Source organism: Onychostruthus taczanowskii, unplaced genomic scaffold (genome assembly GCF_017590055.1).
Source record: "Onychostruthus taczanowskii isolate IOZ18803 unplaced genomic scaffold, ASM1759005v1 scaffold35, whole genome shotgun sequence".
NCBI classification, from domain to species: domain Eukaryota; kingdom Metazoa; phylum Chordata; class Aves; order Passeriformes; family Passeridae; genus Onychostruthus; species Onychostruthus taczanowskii.
The window spans coordinates 5,199,922-5,218,763 of record NW_024500905.1 but is presented as its reverse complement, the minus strand read 5'-3'; the positions used below and the strand labels follow the sequence as shown (position 1 = coordinate 5,218,763).

The window sequence follows — 18,842 nt, the reverse complement described above, 5'->3', positions numbered from 1 at the left end:
CGGCCCGGCGGGCGGGGCCTGGCGGCGGCCTCTGAGGGAGAGCGGGGCCGGCGCCTCACCGCTCCCCGCTGGGCCTGCGCTGGCGCGGCCAGCTCCGCCGGGCCTTGGCAGGCACCGCGCGGCCCTGCGGGGCAGGGAGCAGGCGGTGGCGGTGGTTGTGGTGTGCCCGGCGCAGGGCTGTCAGGTGCTGCGAGAAATTACGAATTTGAGAAAATCAGTTTTCCTAAAGTTGTGAATTTGATCTTCCTTTTTAATTTTTTTTTAATATAAATCACGCGTTTAGGTTTCACAGATCATGTTGCCTTGGGAAATGAAGAGTGGAATCCATGGGATGCGGATGAGAAAAACGAGCTGGCTGCTTCTCAGCAGAGATATGAAGCTAATCTTAAGATGATAAAATATGCGAGGTCTCACCTAGAACAGACCAGTCTTAGAGTACAGATTTGGGGCAAAGCAGCAATTGGTAAGCAGATGTAGTCAGTGTGTATTAGTATATATATAACCTTTCTGGTATAGCACTTTTCTGGGTTTCCTGATGACTAAAATGTGTGTATATGATTCAATAGTATGTCTGTCTGAACATGAGGAGTATTAGGGAAATGCTAGCTGTTACTCAAACTCACAGCAGTATAAGAGTAGTTGAACTCTCTTTGTATCAGTTACTTTGTATCAACTCCTTTCAAGGCTGTTTTTCTGCATCTGTCAAGGAAAATGTCTTAAATGGCAAAGAAACACAGTTACTTTGTTAATCCAATCTATTTACGGTATGACAAAAGGAGAGGCCTCTTGCTTGCCTAAGTAGATTATTTATTTTTGTCACATTTACACTTCATGAAATAAAGCATCGCATAGTGAGAAATAAAGCATTTTCTGTATTGCAGTGTACTGTAGTACTACTGCCACTGATGAACTTGGAAACTCTTCCTTTGTGGAAGATACTGGGTTTCCCCTCTACGCAAACTGGGAGCCAAGGTCTTCTCAATCTCTTTAACTACTGCTGAAGACATATCGCTGTTCTAAGCTTAGCTTTTTTTGTAAATGCCAGGCTTACAGTTGAACTTTCATGTAGCATTGTGGAGCACATGGAGGTATATTGCCTGGTATATTACCATCATAAAAATTGGTGCATTTCACAAAAGCTTAAGGGAAGTATGCTTGTCCTTAAAATGCCAATTAATATTTGCTCATTTTTAGTGGTATGTGTGCTGGAAAGAGTTGCTAACAGAAGCATAGTGTATATCTTCATCTGCTGATATTTTGTCAGCCAAAGAATCTTTTTAAATACCAGTGTGGGAAAAAATAATCTTAACTAATTCTAAGTCATATTATGCAAGAAGGTCTGACATTTCTTTCCCAAGTTCTTATGTTGTGATGCTTTTTCATTTTCCAGAAATAACTTTTTTAGGAGCATAGAGTAGGCAAGATCTGTTCATTCAAATTCTCCATCGTGTCTTCATTTATGTAGGTCTTTACCTTTGGCAGCATATTTTTAGAGGGCACCTTGAGCCAGCAGATGTGACTGCACAGTGGAGAGAAGGAAGCCAAAATGCAGGGAAAACATATTTCAGGTATTGTTCATGATGTTGATTTCAGTTGTGTCAACTTTAACAAATAATCCATTGGAAAGTAAACTAAATGATGCGCTGCTCAGGCATTATTTTGCCTATCTCAAAGTTGTGGTTAATACAGTTGCAAGTACTTTAATTTTGTAATGTTTTGGTAACTATGGAATATGCACAGAGCTTCCCATTCAAAATTATTATTTATACACAGAAACACATACTTGATAAATCTAACCAATTCTAGACCAAACATGTCTCTGTTAAAAAATAAAAAAACTAGGGAGCAATTTAATCTGGTTTATGATAGTTTGTGTTATTTAAAAAAATACTGAAAACCTTACCAATGCTGAGAGAAGGAGCAGCCAAGAGACCTCAGTGGCAGGGTCAGGATGCAGCCCCGAAAACATTGTAAAGAGCTGGGGCTTGGGGGCTCAGAGTTGATGAGATCAAGCATGCATGCACCACATACGTGTGTGAGGCAGGAAGGTGTCTCCTGCTGTTTGGTTTCTGCTGTATTCAGGGAAAAGGAACTTGGCTCATTCATTCATGAATAGGAATGTGTCAAAACCATAATTTGTTTATAAAGGCTGTCTGTGAGACCTAGCTTCTGGTTGGGTACTTAATTTGCAAACCAAAATTTTGTATGGAAAGGAAGAGTACACTTAAAGCACTGTTTGCTGTAACAGTGGTGTTTGATCTGTGATCATGTATGTTTTAAGACTGTTGTCAAATGTTTTATATTATGCAGTGAATGATATAGAGCTTTTGTCCGAGTCCCTATTTAATACCATTTTAATGCTTTCTTTGAAGATACAGTGAAAGCTGAAGGATTTTTTGTCTCTTTGGCTAGTTAGCCAGTCTGCAGAAGTAGGTTTCCTGCAACATTTAGTCACTTGCACCAGGACCCGCCTGTTAAAAAAGTTTACTTTTAATACATAGATTACACAATTAAGTGAGTTTAACTTCTGAAACATGTTGCTCCAGAAGGCCATTTTTTTCCTTGCACAAGATGTGGTTCTAGCTGAAATATTTGAAGGTAGTGTTTGAAGTACACATGTGATTGTGAATTGAAAGGAGGTTTTAAGTGATCATAAAACTTTTTAAAATAATTTTGAATTGTTTATCAAAGTATCTAACAGTGAACATGATACAGGCCATAGAGTCTTTCCAGAAGAAATAGATGAATTTATGTACTCTTTAACAGAAAAAGCTATATTCCTTGTCTGCAAATAAAAGATGGTCCTACAAGTTTAGAGAATCAACTATGAATGATGCTACTGCATCTTGGTAGTCTCCTTGACAGAGCAATAGAGCTTTCAATTCACAAATATAGAGAAAGGATACAGTCCTTTCTTTGAATATTGGACCAGTGCCTACAGTGTAGTTTTAGTGGCAAAAGACTTTGTTGTTTCCAGAGTTAAAATCTTAGAAGCTATAGAAATCTATGATACTGTGGCATGATAGGTTGTCTTCCTGGTATTGACGTGAGAATTTCTTCAAGCTCTTGCTTTCCACATTTATAACATGAAAATAATTTGCTCTACTTAATGAGTCTGTCACTTGACTGATTATGGTTATTTTCTTTCTAGTGTGCCTGTTTCAGATGATTAATAACCTCACATATTTCCTTAGGGCATGCATCTCTCAAAGAAAGACTTCTATACTTGCATTTAAATATCTTCTTGTTATGTCTAGATGAACCAGGGATAATCAAGTCACTATTTTAATTTCAACTTGAATGCTAGATCCTATAAAAACACAAAGCTTAAGTTTAGTACCAAGATAACAAAGGTTAACTTTTGACAGGCTAGTAGAAACTTGTTGTGCAAAGTATAGAAAATATGCAATATAACTGTTATTTTAACAACTAGGTCTCTGAAATAGCTACTTTTTACTCTATTTGGAAATACTAGTTCATGTTGTGGAGAAGAATTATGTGATTTTTGGCTTCTCACTGGTTGTAAGATTTTCTAGAATTGTTTACTTTACTGCCTGGCTGAGGTAAATTATCTTTTGATTACTAGATGAGGCTAGAGGGAACTAGCTGAGGTGACATATTTGGAGAATATGTGCTGCTCTGCAGTTCTCTGTGGTAAGTCTAATGATTGTTAAAAAATAGATGTTTGTAAAGAATGTTTGTAAAGAATACCAAATCTAAAGACACAAAAATGGCAAAATACCACTTGAACACAGTTGCATGAATAAGTCCATTCCATATATTTATGATGGAGAATACACACCTCTAATATAGATTTTGATGGGTATATGTTTTCATCAAAGAAGTTGCCTAAAAAAATACCTAAAGTATTGGCTTCTCCATAAAATGCAGTGATGTTTATTTAAAAATGGGAGTGGAGAAGGAACTTTATAGCTGTGGATTTTAGTACCATCTTGGCACACCCATACAAAAAGCAAGAGAGCAGGATTTAACACTTTCTTTGGCTTGAAGCAATTCACACCCTTCTCTCCTGTCATCTGGGAAGATGTTATAGAGCACAGAGTGCCAAACTTCTTACCTCTTATTTGGCAAGAGCTTTCCTAAATTTCTATTTCCCCCAAGTCACACCCTCTCTATTTTATTAACATTCAGTGCTGCCTTGCCTCAGTCAACTAGGACAGCTTTCTGTCTATCAGTGGATTCCACCTGGGATAGCTTCTGGCAATTTAGTTTTAATAAAACCCTGTAGTGAGACTTTTTGAAAATCTAAAAACACTATGTCCACTGGATCCTCTTTATCTGTGTTCTTATTGACATGCTCATAGATCTTCATCAGATTAGTGAAACAGGATAAACTCATTCACAGCAGTGCTTATCCATATATGTGATCAGTGATCTTACCTATTGATAAGATTCAGTGATCTTACTGTTTATTACAGACTCTTCCAGAGAGGAAGTGTTCTGTTCTGAGTGTAGTGACTATTCTCCAGAGTCCTTTCAAGTTGTTTTTGTAGATGGGAGTCTACAAAGGATGGTGAACCACTTACCAAGCATAGTGTCTCATAATGACAGCTGCACACCTCTGCTAGCAGTTCTTCAATTCTCTGTTTGTGTTCCTTCAGAACTCTCAAGTGAATGCCATCTAGGTTCAAATCCTCCATTTGATATAATACTTACTTTGTATTTCTTGCTGAAGCTGATAAGTTAGGTGTGACAGTCTCCATACTTTTCTGTTAAGCCATTTGGGGTTAGGGAGTCTGTGTTGTTTACTTTTTGGATTGAAGCACGCAGCATGCCTAGGCTTCTTATACAGTGTTTTTGAACAGTCCACAAACTCCTTGAAAACTTCTTGTGATTTGCACTGCTCCTTTCCAAGTTCTTTTCTTGACTTTGTCATTTTTATGTAATTACTTTTTTGCATATGAAATATGTCTATGCTGGATGTATTTATTATGATCTCTCTTGCTGCAAGTGTTAAATTTAATCCTTGCTGTTAAAGAATGGCTGTCTCAACACCTTCAGACTCTAAGACCCAGTCTAAAATAGCAGATTTTTTGTATGGCTATATATCACTAGTAAGGAAAAACAAGGACTTTGTAGAAAGCAAATAATGTATTTAGTCCAAAAAATGTAATCTTCCCATATTATCTTTGATCTAGCCTTCATGTGAGTAGCTAGTACTGTTAGGAGTACTCCCTCAACTTAGCATCCTCTGTAGTGTCTCTTCTATTTCCCAATCCCAACTGCATTCTGATTGGGAGTTAATAGCGCAACCCTAGCATGGTGTTTTAAAGTATGGGATTTATGAAACTTGCACCATGTTACTTTTTTTCCCCCACTGTAATTTTATGCTGTTCAGCTACATATATTCCTACAACACAGGTCATTGCTTTCTAACCTGTACATCTTGTTATTTCTGTAAAGCTGTTACCCTCAAAGTACTGTGTCATAGAAAAAAACCCTTTTTCCCCAAGTCTCTTTGCAAGATGATCACTGAACCATGTACATATTTAGTCCCTATTTTAGGTATTCCATTGCTCGAGACAGTCTCTCTTAGGAATCCCAGTGATTCTGTTTTCATTGTCTGTTAAACTTTGGACTTAAGTCTTGATCTGACTTAACATTTAATGTGTTAGAAGTCTTGATTCCTAATCATGAGTCTTGCGAATCTTGACTCCAAAATACGTCACTCCCACCAAGCCAGCAGCATGTTGACTTAACTCAGGTTTAAAATACATTTGTTGAAGTCTGCTTCAGATAACTTCACTGGAGTAGTTTTTACAGTTTTTGTTGTGAGAGTTTTTTCCTCAGTAAGTATATTTGAACTGAAACTAGCTGTCAGTCTCAGCACTTCATGAGTTAAAATTCATGCTTACTCTAAATTAAGTTTTGCTGGTAGCTGAAAAACTAGTAATGCAGCAGACCTAGAAAATGATCAATTAACTGACTGTTATAAAAAAAAACAAACTGTTTTCCCCCCTCCACTTTCTCCCAAGCTGTGTAACTGCTACTTCTTTGCATTCAGTCAATAATCTGTTAACACACCAGGTAACTGAAGAGCAGGAGCTGGCAAATACTGGTTTGTTTCATTGCAGTTCATAAATGGCTTTTGTCACATACTTGCAAATGATTAAAGATTTAATGATTTTGCTACATGACTGAAATTCTTCTGTTAAATACATTGTTCAAGATCTAGAAATGCCATTTTGTAACTAAAATGTTTGTGCTTACTACTTTGTATCAGAGCCTCAAGTTTGACCTGGGCCATACAGCCAACCTAAGTTTACAGTACACAGTTGTTTCTTGTGATCAGTAGAAACTTAACCAAAATACTGAGAAAAATAGTATGCAAGGCTAGCTAACTGTCACTCTTAATGATACCAGATTTTGTACAGTCTTCAGGTTTTTGTGAGGGGCTCTCTTGTTCTAATACAGCATTCATTGGTTATTACTGGAATTAAGAAAATGTTTAACCTTTAGTGAACATCAAGGTGCACCCTTTTTTGAAAGGTGGTTGATTGACACACATTTTGGGGTTTGAGTATTGTACTAGTTCTGATTTATTGAGAAAATACCCTATTTAAGTCAGTCGCCTTTTTCCTGAATAAAAATGAAAGCAGGTTTACTCCTGTGCTAAGCAGTACATACTAACAGCAGAAGTGGTTGTAGTTGCACATTAATTTTGCAGTATATTGCATTTACTTTGTTGAAGAAAAAATCATCTCTGGAGTGCAGTGTAGTAAGACTAGCTAGAGGATTGAGGTCAATAATTGGTCTTACGAAGTCTTACTTTGTTTGGTGCTGTATTTTGGTTTTCTCAGCTTCCTCACTGGCCCATCTGTAGTTCCCGGCTACTTCTCGGTGGAAGCGGAGCATGTGGTGCTGGTGCTGAACGGGAGGGAGCCGGCGAAGATCGCCTACGCCACGCAGTGGCTGCACTACGCACAGACCCTGATGGAGACCCGCAAGATCCAGCACGTGGCAGTGGTGCTGCTCGGGAACGAGCAGTGCAACAACGCGTGGATTCAGCCGTACCTGAAACGAAACGGCGGATTTGTAAATCTGCTCTTTCTAACATATGACTATGCGTTCGTAAATGAAGAAGATGTTTTCCAGTGGCCTTTGGGAGTAGCTACGTAAGTGCTATAGACAGAAGTTGCAATTGATTAATTATTTGTTGTGCGCGAGGTGAGGAAAATATTACTGAGTGTTAGTGCTTATGCACAAAACAATTTTAATAAGTAAATTGCAGAACGTGAGCCTATCATGCATTCTAAATCATGTTCATTCTAAATCAGACATTGGAGTCTTTGAAAGTTGCATTTAGCAATAAAAATGATAACAGGAAAAGGGTGCTAGTGTTTAGGAAACTTTAGGAAAATGAACCTTTGTCTCCTGAGATTTTCTGTTTATTCTTTCTTCAGTAGATTTGCTCTTGAGATTTATCCTAACTGCTGATGTAATACATACTAGTGGCGTGGAGACTCAAAAGATACTTATGTAATGAAGTTGCAGGTACTGTTTTTTCTGAAAAGGAAAGAGTACTTTTTAAAATCTCCATTATGGCTCAAAAGGCTTCCCATTTGGAGTTGTTATACTCCAATATCACAGTGTAAGCTGGCTTAACTGCTTGTTTAAGAAAATTTTTTTGTTATACTTAAGTGCTCAGACAATTTATATGGAGTAAATAAAGGCTTGGTTCAGCTAGATGCCTTTTTATTTTTTATTAACAGTGTTGATCATGGTTTAGCTACTGACCAGGGTAATAAAAGCTGAAAGAAGTACAGGACTATTTTCATACCTTGTGTTGAATTTGAATTCAATATTCTGTATCGATCCAGTTTGCTCAACAAGCTGGAAAACTGTATGGAGCTTTTTATATACAGCTTGAACTTGTTCACAGTGTCTCTGACACGTGCTAAATTTGGATTATTGATGGTGTCAAAGAATTGATGGTATTGGAAGTTCCTAAGTGAAAAGAAGTCGAGCTTTGAGATTAAGGTGACAGTTAAGAGACAGCAGCAACACTTAGAACAATAAACTGGGGTGCAGAGCTGGGTGGAGGAAGATAAATTTGGTATCAAAGTGGGGTTTCCAGCCCTTGCATACAATGGCTGTAAAAAACAGGTTAAAGGCATGAAAATTTGCTGGGTTTTCCAAGTAAAGAGGGAAAATGAAGATGTGGAATGATGCAAAAATATTTGTCATGAAGGGACAAATGCTTATTAGAAACTATGTGAATTAACATTCATCATGCAGGAGAAGAATGAGGAAAGGACTGCTCCATCAAATAATGTACAACAAGCTATTTAGTAGCCAAAAGATTACATTATTGAGTTCACTCAGATCAAAGTGAGATTTTGCTTTGAGAGGTTACCAGTGGTATTTTCAGTAGATGAGCATATCCAGAGATTAAGGTAGGCGAGACTTAAATGACATAGTTACCATGAAACTGACCATTTCAGTCCAAATTTGTGGTTGTATCAAAAACAGCTTCTTTGGAAAAGCATGTTAGTCAAGGGCATTCTGTAATATGTACATTTAATATTGTATTTTGGAAACTTTGTGAAAGGACTGATGGGAGCAGAGGGAATAAAGACATACTTTTAGGACAGGACGTGAATTAGTTTACTTGTGGGTCTGTCTGTATAGATGTGGATTGGCAACAAGTAGGTGGTTTTGGTCTTAAGATATGATGCACTGCAAATGAAATGCTGCAAGATGTTTTCTTTTTATATGGTTGTCTAACTTACACATTGTTTTTTCAGCTACAGAAATTTTCCAGTTGTGGAACCCAGCTGGTCAATGCTGCATGATCCAAGATCATATCTATGTAATTTCTTAGGAACAGTTTATAAGAATTCTTCTAGAGAAACCCTAATCGAAATTCTGAAACAGGAGGGGCTTGACAAACTTTGCTGGATTGCAGCCAGAGAACAGTAAGACTTTAATTTCCTTCATGAACACATTCAGAGTTTTTTGCCTGGTTCGTTATTACCAATCTTTTATTGAGTATTAAAAAATAATACAAATAAAGGTAATTAGTCATTAAGTCAGGGAATAGTGCAGAGACTCTTTGTTTAGGTCATCATAACGTAACAGCATTTCTGATATATTTTACACAAGGTATATTTTTAAATCTAGTATAGAAAAGTCTCCTCTATATAGAAGCATCAAAGATCATCTGCTTTTTTCTTACAAATATTTGATTATGAGAAGAAACACTAGTCTTACATTTTGTGGAATTTAATGTCTTTAGCAGAAGAAAGAAGACAGACATGTTTTTTTTGTGTTCCACATGGGAGTGGATTTAATCTGTACAGCAAGTTGTTTTTTGACTAGCAACAGTAGGGTTCTGATTGTATTTCTTAACTTTGAAAAGGAACACCTATAAAATGTTGGATAGCTGGCACAGTGGTGCTTAGGTAGACCTTAGCTGCCCTGAGGAAGAGTCTCAGGAGATGGATTGTATCTGTGACATAGACTCTTATCTCCCAGACGTCTTGAGGCACTTCAAGTAAATGAATTCAGGTTCAACCAATTGCTGTGCATCCTAGCTTTTGAAGAGCAAACCTCTTTTGAGGCCAAAAAAAGTAATTAACAAGTCCATTGAGTGTCTCCCTTTTTGTCTGTTTCTAAACTGTGCTGTGAAGTAAATTGACATATGCATCATCCAAGTCATGCAGAAGATTTGGAGTGGCATTTCAATTTGTTTCTTGCACTTTTAAGTATTAATAATTTCCAAAAAGGGCCACATATTACAATCTATTTTTAACAGTGACATTTTCAATAATTTTTAGAAGACTTTTAAGAGCAGTTAAGACTAAAAGTAAAAGTCAATTGACTGTGTAATATAAAATTTTTACACTGATAGCATTTTCAGTTTTATAAATTATAGAAATTAAAGCATATCTCTATTTTTTTCATTGCAGTGCCTTTGAGGAAAATATTAATTTTCACCCTTTTTACTTTCCTAGGTGGCAGCCTCAAGAAACAAATGAAAGTTTCAAGAACTATCAAGATGCCTTGCTGCAGAGTGATTTGACATTGTGCCCAGTGGGAATAAATACAGAATGTTACAGAATTTATGAAGCTTGTTCATATGGATCTCTGCCCGTTATAGAAGATGTAATGACACCGGGTGATTGCGGAAATTCATCAGTCTACCACAGTGCTCCATTGCAATTATTAAAAACCATGGGGGCTCCATTTATCTTTATTAAAAACTGGAAAGAGCTTCCTGCTATTCTAGAGAAAGAAAAAAAAATGAGCTTACAAGAAAAGATTCAAAGGAGAAAAAAGCTTTTAGAATGGTATCGAAACTTCAAAGCGTGGATGAGACAAAAATTCATTAATACTTTGGAAAATTCATTTTTGCTGAGTGATAAAGGGTAAATTGTCTCTTTTGAAAATCTAGAACAGATGACAGCTTAATTTCCATTAACCTGAGGCAGCTTTTATTTAAAAGTAACCTCACAGGACAGATGCATTCCTTTTAAAGTCAGTGGAATTGCTCTAAGCTTGGCCAAGAGCTACATTTGGCCCTCCATCTTTAATGATTTTCAGAGAGGTTGTTGACGTAACAGGATGGTACAAGGATGACAACAATTTTGTTACTATTTTCACAATTTCTATGTTGCTGTGTGACCTGGTAAAAAATGTTAAGGATAATATCTTTGAGCATGTGAATTTGGTAAAATTCAATATAAGAAAATCAGTTGTGTTTGAAAAGAGACTGGAGGCTGTATGGTACAGGGTAATTTATTAGGGAGACTAACAGAGAAAAATATTATGACAAAATTGCCAGGTTTAGCATATTCTGGTAAGTGCTTGTTTTGAAAATGTGAACTGTTTACTTGGTTGACATTTCATTTCCAACAAAGTGACCATAAAGCTAAAGACTGTTTAATAAAAATGTGTATTTCAAGGTAAAAATAGAGAACTCTTTCTTTAACATATTTGATAGCAATATATTTCATCTTTAACTTCAGATATCAAAATTACTTCATTTGTTTTTAGTCTTGGGCCATACGTTCCTGTGTTTCTGCTCTTTCATTACCTGTAGTTACAGCTGCATGTTCAGAACACTGGGCCTTAGACATGAACCTGCCTGTAGCTTATCTGATTCCTCAAAATCTGCTGAAACTTGTTAATGCCAAAAGATGGCAGAAGTGTCATACTGCATGTTTATGGTACTATGTGTACCATTAACAGTTCCAGTGCTTTTTTGTTAAATGTAGCCAAAGGGATCCATTCCTGTTCTTGTGTGTGTGCAGTTCCCTCCAGTATGTTCTATTGAGCAGTAGGACTGCACACTCACCACTGCCATACCAAAGGGTGTAGTAGCCACTTCTGTCTGACCACAGCATGACACACGGGGTCATTCTCATGCAGGAATGCAAAGGCTGCACAGCTAAGTAGGACTCATTTGTGTACTGATACTGTCTAGTTCTGGAGCGTATGTCACGCAAGAGCACTTCTGTGGGTAATGTGAATTGTCTGTCTAACATGAACTGCTGTGACTTACCATCCACCCATTTCATCTGAAGTGTCCTGCAGTTGCAGTACGATGCAAACGTACACCATTCAGCTGAGATTGGATGCACAGCAGTGAGTTGATGAGCACTGCTTACAGGTGGACATTGTTAGACCCAATTCACAACAAATGTCCACACTTAGGATCTGAAGCCCATCAGCAGTACACAGCACTCGTGGGTTAGAGGAAGCTTGAGTATCTGCAGTAATCATAGAATTGTGAAATGCTTTAGGTTGGAAGATCATGAACCCCCATGCCTGGGGCAAGGACACCTCCCACTGTCCCAGGTTGCTCAGAGCCCCATCTAGCCTGGCCATGGAATAATTCCAGGGATGAGGCATCATTATCCTTTCTGGACAACCTGTTCCTATGTCTCACCACTGTAATAATGTAATCTCAGTACTGTATTTTTCCTCTAGTAGAATCTTTATTTCTAAACAATCTACAAAGCTGCAGAACAATCATTTGGAGCAGTGTTTCTCAACTTGTCAGCAAGAGATCCTTTGGCACTCCTGCAGGATTTCAAGAAACTGCAGAAAACAACTCTTAGAAGTCTTTACCAGTAAGCTGAGGTTCTTATAAAAGAGGCTGCAGCTCCAAAACAACTGTAGGGTGTGCAGGTTGAAGTCTGAAAAACAGCTGAGTTTTTGGGAGTAACTTGGGTCAGCAGCAAAACAAAGATGCTGCTATTGATGTGCTCATTTCTAAGTAATGTGTGACTTTTTCCAAACTCATGGCAATTGTATGTTAAGGGAGGCTGAGACATACACCAAAATTTTAGTAGAATTTCACTTTGCAGCTGCTTGCCTGCTTTGGGAGTTCAAAGAGAATTATTTTATCTATTGAACCAGTTCTTGACACTTCAAATTTACCTTTTTCAGTCCAGCAGGAGCTGGCACCAAGAGTTTTTTTCTTGTATACTATTCTAGTGCTAATGGAGCAAAACATTTTTAAGTCAAGGGAGGGATTCCTAACACATTAGGCAAGTTGCTAGTGTTTTAATTGTTCTCTCATTCCACTGTCCAACATGTGGAAGAAATTTTCAACTCTGCTATATTTAGATCCAGAGCTGAGCAAGACCACAAAAAGGACTTTGGTTAAGAAAGGATGGGATTGATGGAGAAAAGACAGTGAGGATTGCAAGAAATCCAAGAGGATGTGGTAGAGAAACTGGTTAAAACAAGGGAAGTGGTTAAGCCACTGGCAAAAAAAAAGGTGGCATGCCACATCCATGTAGGAGTAGATAGTATCTACTGTCAGTGAGAAGATGACAATTCAGTTATTTAATGCTGGGAGGTGAATGCACCCTCTGGTTTTTGCACTTAGCCCTCAGGTTTGAGACTGCAATCATGAAACATCACTTTTCAGGCACAGAACAATGCCTGTTGTAATTGTGCCTGGTGTTTCTTGGAGACGTGCACAGAACTGAGCCTGTCTGAAGTCAGAATGCCAACTGTAGCTCCAAATGTTAGACAGATTGCTAATTATGTGGTGTTTTGCATCACACTTAGATTGATGCGTGGAGTATATAACTCTACCAGTTTCATTATCAGAAGCATTTCCTGCTGATGAAGACTTTGCCAATTAAGCTGAATTGCCTTGTTATAAGAAGTAACAGATCCAGCTTCTCCCAACCTTAGTGTAATTCTCTCTCCTACATTATCCTGAGCCCATTGAGTGGCTGTGAACATATGGCATAAACAATTTTAAAAATCAGCTTCTAGAGAGCAATATGATTCCAAAGAAAGATAACCAGTCTTCATAACTGTTTGTAATCCTGTAGATAAGGATGTGGCTTGCAAAGGACCCATCTGCCATTTGCTTACTGTTCTTGGATATTTAACTTGTGATAGTGTATTTCAGTTGTTAGGTTTACCATCTTTCCATGGCTGAAACTTTCACAAGGATCCAATGCAGAGTTTTCTAGAAGCCTTTCTCACAGCAATTACTAAGTCTGAATTAAGATCACTGTGTGCTGGAGCACCAGTTTCTGATTTGGCTTACTGCCTGTGCCAAAACACTTCGACAAAACACAAGAAATAAATCCTGTTGCATCTTGGCAAATGCTGCATGTTAGTAATAGCCACTAAGAACTGGGCAAACTCAGGAGCAGCTTCCATGCTACTGAGTCCTAAAATAGTTCCAAGAATTCTTCCTGCTGTGATTGGAAAAATGAAGGATGATTGAACAAGATTATGCTTATTTTGGCCTGTTCATAAAGACTGATGTCGGGAGAGACAAAAGTATTTCAAATGCAGTTCCAACTGTGCTGTAAGAAACTGTTGCTTCCAAGAAAGCATAAGGCATGTTGGAACTGCCATTTCCCAATAGCTTAAAAAGGCTTTAGTGTTTATGTAGTGCTGTGAATGCTACAAAAGGGTTTGATGAGTAAGATGAAGAGAAGAGCTGACCTGATGAAAATGTGCCTGAAAAGATGATGTGCAGTTTGCATTGTATCCCAGGACTCCATGTTGGTTGGGTTTTTTTGCTTTCTGAGTCCACAAAGTTAAGTTAAATAGTTTGTACTATAAACTCTTCAGGGATCACTCCAAAGTGATGCTATAAAAAACATGCTGTGCAGCAGAAGTGACAGTGGATCTAAAATCTCATTCCAGCACTTTATGCAGTTACAAAGAATTACATGGAATCCTTTCTCCTCACCAGTCCATGAGTCATTACTGATAATCCTCTTGACAAAGAAACAGCTGCAAAAGGTCACGTTAGCAGTCAATATTTAAACTATTTGGGTGGTCAAATATCAAGATTTCTTCAGTCTCTCCTGAACAATAAAAACCAGTAAATGGTTTTCAATATATCTTACCAATGTAAAATCCTTTACTACTAATCTGAGCATGGATAACTGCTTTGAGTGTTAAAATGTCTCCACATTACTCTAGTTTTAAAGAATGTGAAAGTTGAAAAGGTACTGTTGTGATAAGGCATGAAATGATGACACAGACACTGCTGCTCTCGAGGGGAACAAAAAAGAAAAACTTTCTTTTCTGACTCCAACATTTATAGTTTTCCAAAGGTGACAGTGGATTGGAGGGTGACAGTGCCACCTCTCCAATGCCACTGGACAGACCAAGGGTCCATCAATTCTCTCCACCTCCATGAAAGAATGCAAAACATAGGTTATTTACAGAACTGTGTGTGAGAAAGTTTGTTGAAAGAATGTAAACATCAGAAGGCTTAACAAAGTCTTACAAAATCAGGGCGACAAGGTACTACAGGTAAAATCTGAGGACCAAGAATAGTGCTACAAAGAAAAAGGTTAATGCCTATATACATTTAGATTTTGGATTTATTTAATTCAAGTGTTTAAAGAGAAAGTCCATCTTAGACTGGAACTACATGGCAGTAAGATGGTAAAGCAAAGATTTTCAGAATAGGCTATGTGTACCATTCGCCCCCTAGGGTCTGGTGGGGCAATTTGGCTACTATTTTAAGTGTCTCAATTCAAGGTCTTATAAAGAGGCCTCAGTCTTCAGGGGAAACTGCTACACATGTTGAGAGTCAAGAACCTGTTCAAATTGCTGTGGCTCAGTGCCTGGTGTTGAGAAGCTGGCCAGCCAGCCAGGTGGTGGGACAGTACCATCTCTTGCCTCCCAATTTTGTGAGTGCCCGGGCAGCACAGGTGTTGGAATTCACATTTTCTTCCCTGAACACTCTTGAATCCTGAGTGCAACTCTGTGAATGCCACTACAGTAGAATGCAAGATATTTCTGATCCACAGTCGCACAACACAGATGTGTGTTGTCAAGCATGCCACGAAATAACATGACTCATTCTCTTAGCCAGTCTTACAGCAGCTTAATCACACAAGGATTGCCTGAGGTAAGAATCCTCAAATTGCTTCCTGTATTCAGCAGTCCCATTTGACAGTGCAAAATTTCTGGATTTCACATGACAGCATTCACCATTCCTATAGTCTTAATTTTTTTCCTCTTCAGGACTATATCATTTGTAGCTTGGGCTGCATTTTAAAATGCAGAACAGAACTGAAGTATTACAGTTTCATTAAATACGTGCTTTCAGAAGATAAGAGATGCAAAGTGAATGCATCAAACAGAAATGAGTCATTCACTAAGATCCAGATGAAGACACAGCCCATTGAAAGACAGCAAGTTGTGCAGGTGGCCACAAACGAAGAAAAAGAAATCTCTGAATGACTGAAATTAGTCTGATTCTTTCAGATTAAGTTATTCAAACAGCACCAAACTGTTTAATGTTGTATTTTGAGTTTGATGTGTCAAAGGGGTTTTGTTCAAGGCTCAAAAGGTTTCTACAGAAGTTTATTTTCATGTTTTTTTCCTTTGCAATGTAATTATTTTCTGAAGAATAAAGGTAGTCTGTGGTCATGAGTGGAGATCCACTTTAAATAATATTTTCATAGCAAATGCTGAAACGTCTGCCTCTGTGGCTGCTTATTTAATACATGATGGTATTTGTGACAACCCTTGTCAGCAATGGGGCTACCATCTTATTGCAGGGACTTCTCTGGGATGTGAAATAACCTTGGTTCAGGCCTTCCATCCAGCCTGGACACTGCCACTGCCCAGCTGCCGTTTCAGAAACACAACCACAGGGAACTTCTGTTTTGAATCTCATTGCTCCTGCTTTTGGCAGGGGCCTGGGGAAGAGTGGGATGGGATGGGATGGGATTCCTCATTCTCACTGAATATGGAAATGGGGAATTAAGGGCAGCTCTGTTTCCCCCAAGGGGAAATGGAGTGTACTGATTAATTGCTGTAGGAATTTAAATGGTGCTTCACACTTCCTTCAAATGCTAGCATAGCTTTAAGACAGCCAATGATGTGTGTTTTGTGGTGTGTAGTCTTTAATTGCATATCCCTTTTTGCTGGAGGGTTCAATTTATTAATTTAATAGTGTTATATCAATCTCAGTCTCTTTGCTGGTGATTGTGGAGTATCACGACTGTTCTACAGTGAAAATTAAATAGTCTTACTAATGCTAAAATTGAAGACAATATTCCATCTGATGAGTACACAAGCAGATATCTGTACCTTATGCCATGTGGTACCAATTTTGCTTCCTTCCCCTCTCTAATCAGGCTCTGACTGTTTCTTCTTCTGCGTCTCTTTTCTTTGCTGACCCTCTTTTCACATTGTTATTTTCAGATTAGAGAAAATTGCTTTCTGTCTGCTAGGGATATAATTTCCTTGTACCCATGGAGAATTTCACTGGGTACCCAGTCTCAGAGTAGATGTAATTAGGCTTTTGCTGAATTCCTACTGTAGCAAAACTCATGCTATTTCGCAGCATGCTGCCAAAATATCTCTCCATAGGATATTATGTCTTCTGAGTGTTTGTTTCTTAAATATTTAGTCTGTTGTTTAAGATTTTGGACTGTCTGTATTAAGAGTTCACTAAAAAGGATTATGTTTTTAGGAGAAAAAAGACTTCAAACATCTCTTTGTTTTCCATCTTACAGCAAGGAATGCTCCTTATTCCCTGAAAGAAACTTCATATGCAACCATAGATACCTGAACACAGCTTATGGTGTTTGACACCAAAGTCTCAGACATTGGCTCATGACTTCTGGAATCAGTTCCCTACAATATAAATTACCAAGGGCCAAATCCACCAGAGTTATTCTTATCCAGGGTAAAGTCTAGGGTGGGGCAGTTCTGCTTAGACTGACTGTCCAAAGGACCAGTGCTTTCAACTACTGCTAGACAGCCTGTGCTGCTTGGCCTGCTGGTGAGCTATGCAACACCATGAAGTGGTACTTAAAACTCTTGCTTTTTTTGTTTCTCAGTTGCAAATGCACATCCCTCACATGCAGGTAAACAAAAAGTTCTCCAGTCCTTGTGCTGGATAACTACACATATTGAAACTTGGGGAGTTTGAGTGTGCTTTGCTCCCCTATCCCAGCCATTTCTACATTTGGTTAGTATTTTCTGATTGTGATTTTATATATTGTTTAAAAGAGCCTTTAAAATATTTTTTCTTAATAAGCTGACAACTGGATATAATACTTATCTGTTTAATACTTAAGACTTAACCTGCTTCTGCTCAGCAGAGCAATGCCAAAGTACCCTCAGAGCAGCAACTGACTTGGAGGAAACCCACCCACCCCCCCAACAGCTTTTAGTGCTGAACATGGCATCATGTCACAGGAAATACCCTTATGGCCCGTTTGGGTCAGGCACAGGGTCAGATTTTTTACCCAATCCCATCCTACTTACTGGGGCAGTGTGGGAAAGAGAGACAGCAGTAACACTGTGCAAGGACTGCTCATTAATGGACATAGTATTGGTGGTGTCAGCTGTTTTAGTCACAAACCCAAACCACATTGCAGGGGCTGCTGTGTTGAACATTTGCTCTATCCCAGCCACAGCCAATGCATCTTGTGCTGTCTACCTTCCCCAGGCATCCTCCTTTCCTCTAATGGTCAGTGGCTGCTTTTCATGGCTGACTGCTATTCATGTAATTTTGGGTAGAGAAAGTTGAAGAGCTTTTGTTTCAATGCAGTTGAATTACGTGAATTTCACCTCTGCCAGATATGATTTCCAAGAGATTCTGGGGAAAAGCCATACTGGAATAATTCCAAAAGTTTCTCTTCATCAAACTAGCAAAAGACGAGTCTTACCACGTCATCCCTTGCTGTTCAGCAAAAGCTGAATCCACTGAGGCTGCAGTGAGCATAAAGGCATTTAGAGAAAGCCAGTGATCCCGAACAGGCATTACCAACTTATCATAACACCCTATGTGCAAGAAATTTTGACTCAATTAATGAAGAAGTTCTGCACCACATGTCCAGTAGCAGGTCTGTTACAATTTAAACATTCTTGGTAGGCACAAGAAGGTCAAACTACACTTGGAACAGCAAGGAAAAAGTTAGACATTTCACAACATAATAGCTTTAGATTAATCAGTCCAGATTATCTGTAGGTACATGGAACAGATGGACGGTTTGTCACATGGGCAGCTCCGTAGATACCACAGGCTCATATGTCCTTCACAGCAAGTCTCTGAAGGAGCAGTGTGACCCCAGAGAAGATGCCAGCAGTGCTCCTACATCCATTCCCTGCTCATCATCCAAGCTTCTTGTGCCTGTTGTACTTATGGCTGGTAATTCTGGTCTGTGTTTCTCCTGATAAAATCAGAATCACCAATGAGGGAAAAAGTTCTTAGACTTTTCTTGTTTAAAATCACATTTAATTTCTTTCATTGAAAGTAGATGAATGGATCCTTTCTTACCCTCCCCTGCTGAGTTTTCACAGAAAGAATTGCTTTGCTGGAGAAATAAAATAAAAACAAACTGCAGAGAGCAGAGCTG

The 18,842-nt window shown here is 38.5% G+C and overlaps 1 protein-coding gene across 3 annotated transcripts in view; it reads left to right on the top strand.

Moving 5' to 3' along the window:
- The window catches only part of RXYLT1 (ribitol xylosyltransferase 1), an 11,159-nt gene extending 224 nt beyond the window's left edge, over window positions 1-10,935 (top strand). The window contains exons 2-6 of one of the 3 annotated variants that reach the window (XM_041411329.1): window positions 284-463; window positions 1,466-1,568; window positions 6,822-7,136; window positions 8,769-8,939; window positions 9,978-10,935. In XM_041411329.1, coding sequence (XP_041267263.1) covers window positions 284-463; window positions 1,466-1,568; window positions 6,822-7,136; window positions 8,769-8,939; window positions 9,978-10,395 — 1,187 coding nt within the window. In that variant the 3' untranslated portion in view covers window positions 10,396-10,935. Of the gene's footprint in view, window positions 1-283; window positions 464-1,465; window positions 1,569-3,586; window positions 3,655-6,821; window positions 7,137-8,768; window positions 8,940-9,977 lie in introns of those variants that run through there. The other 2 variants (XM_041411330.1, XM_041411332.1) reach the window with 2 other exon arrangements.
- Window positions 10,936-18,842: the final 7,907 nt, after the last annotated feature.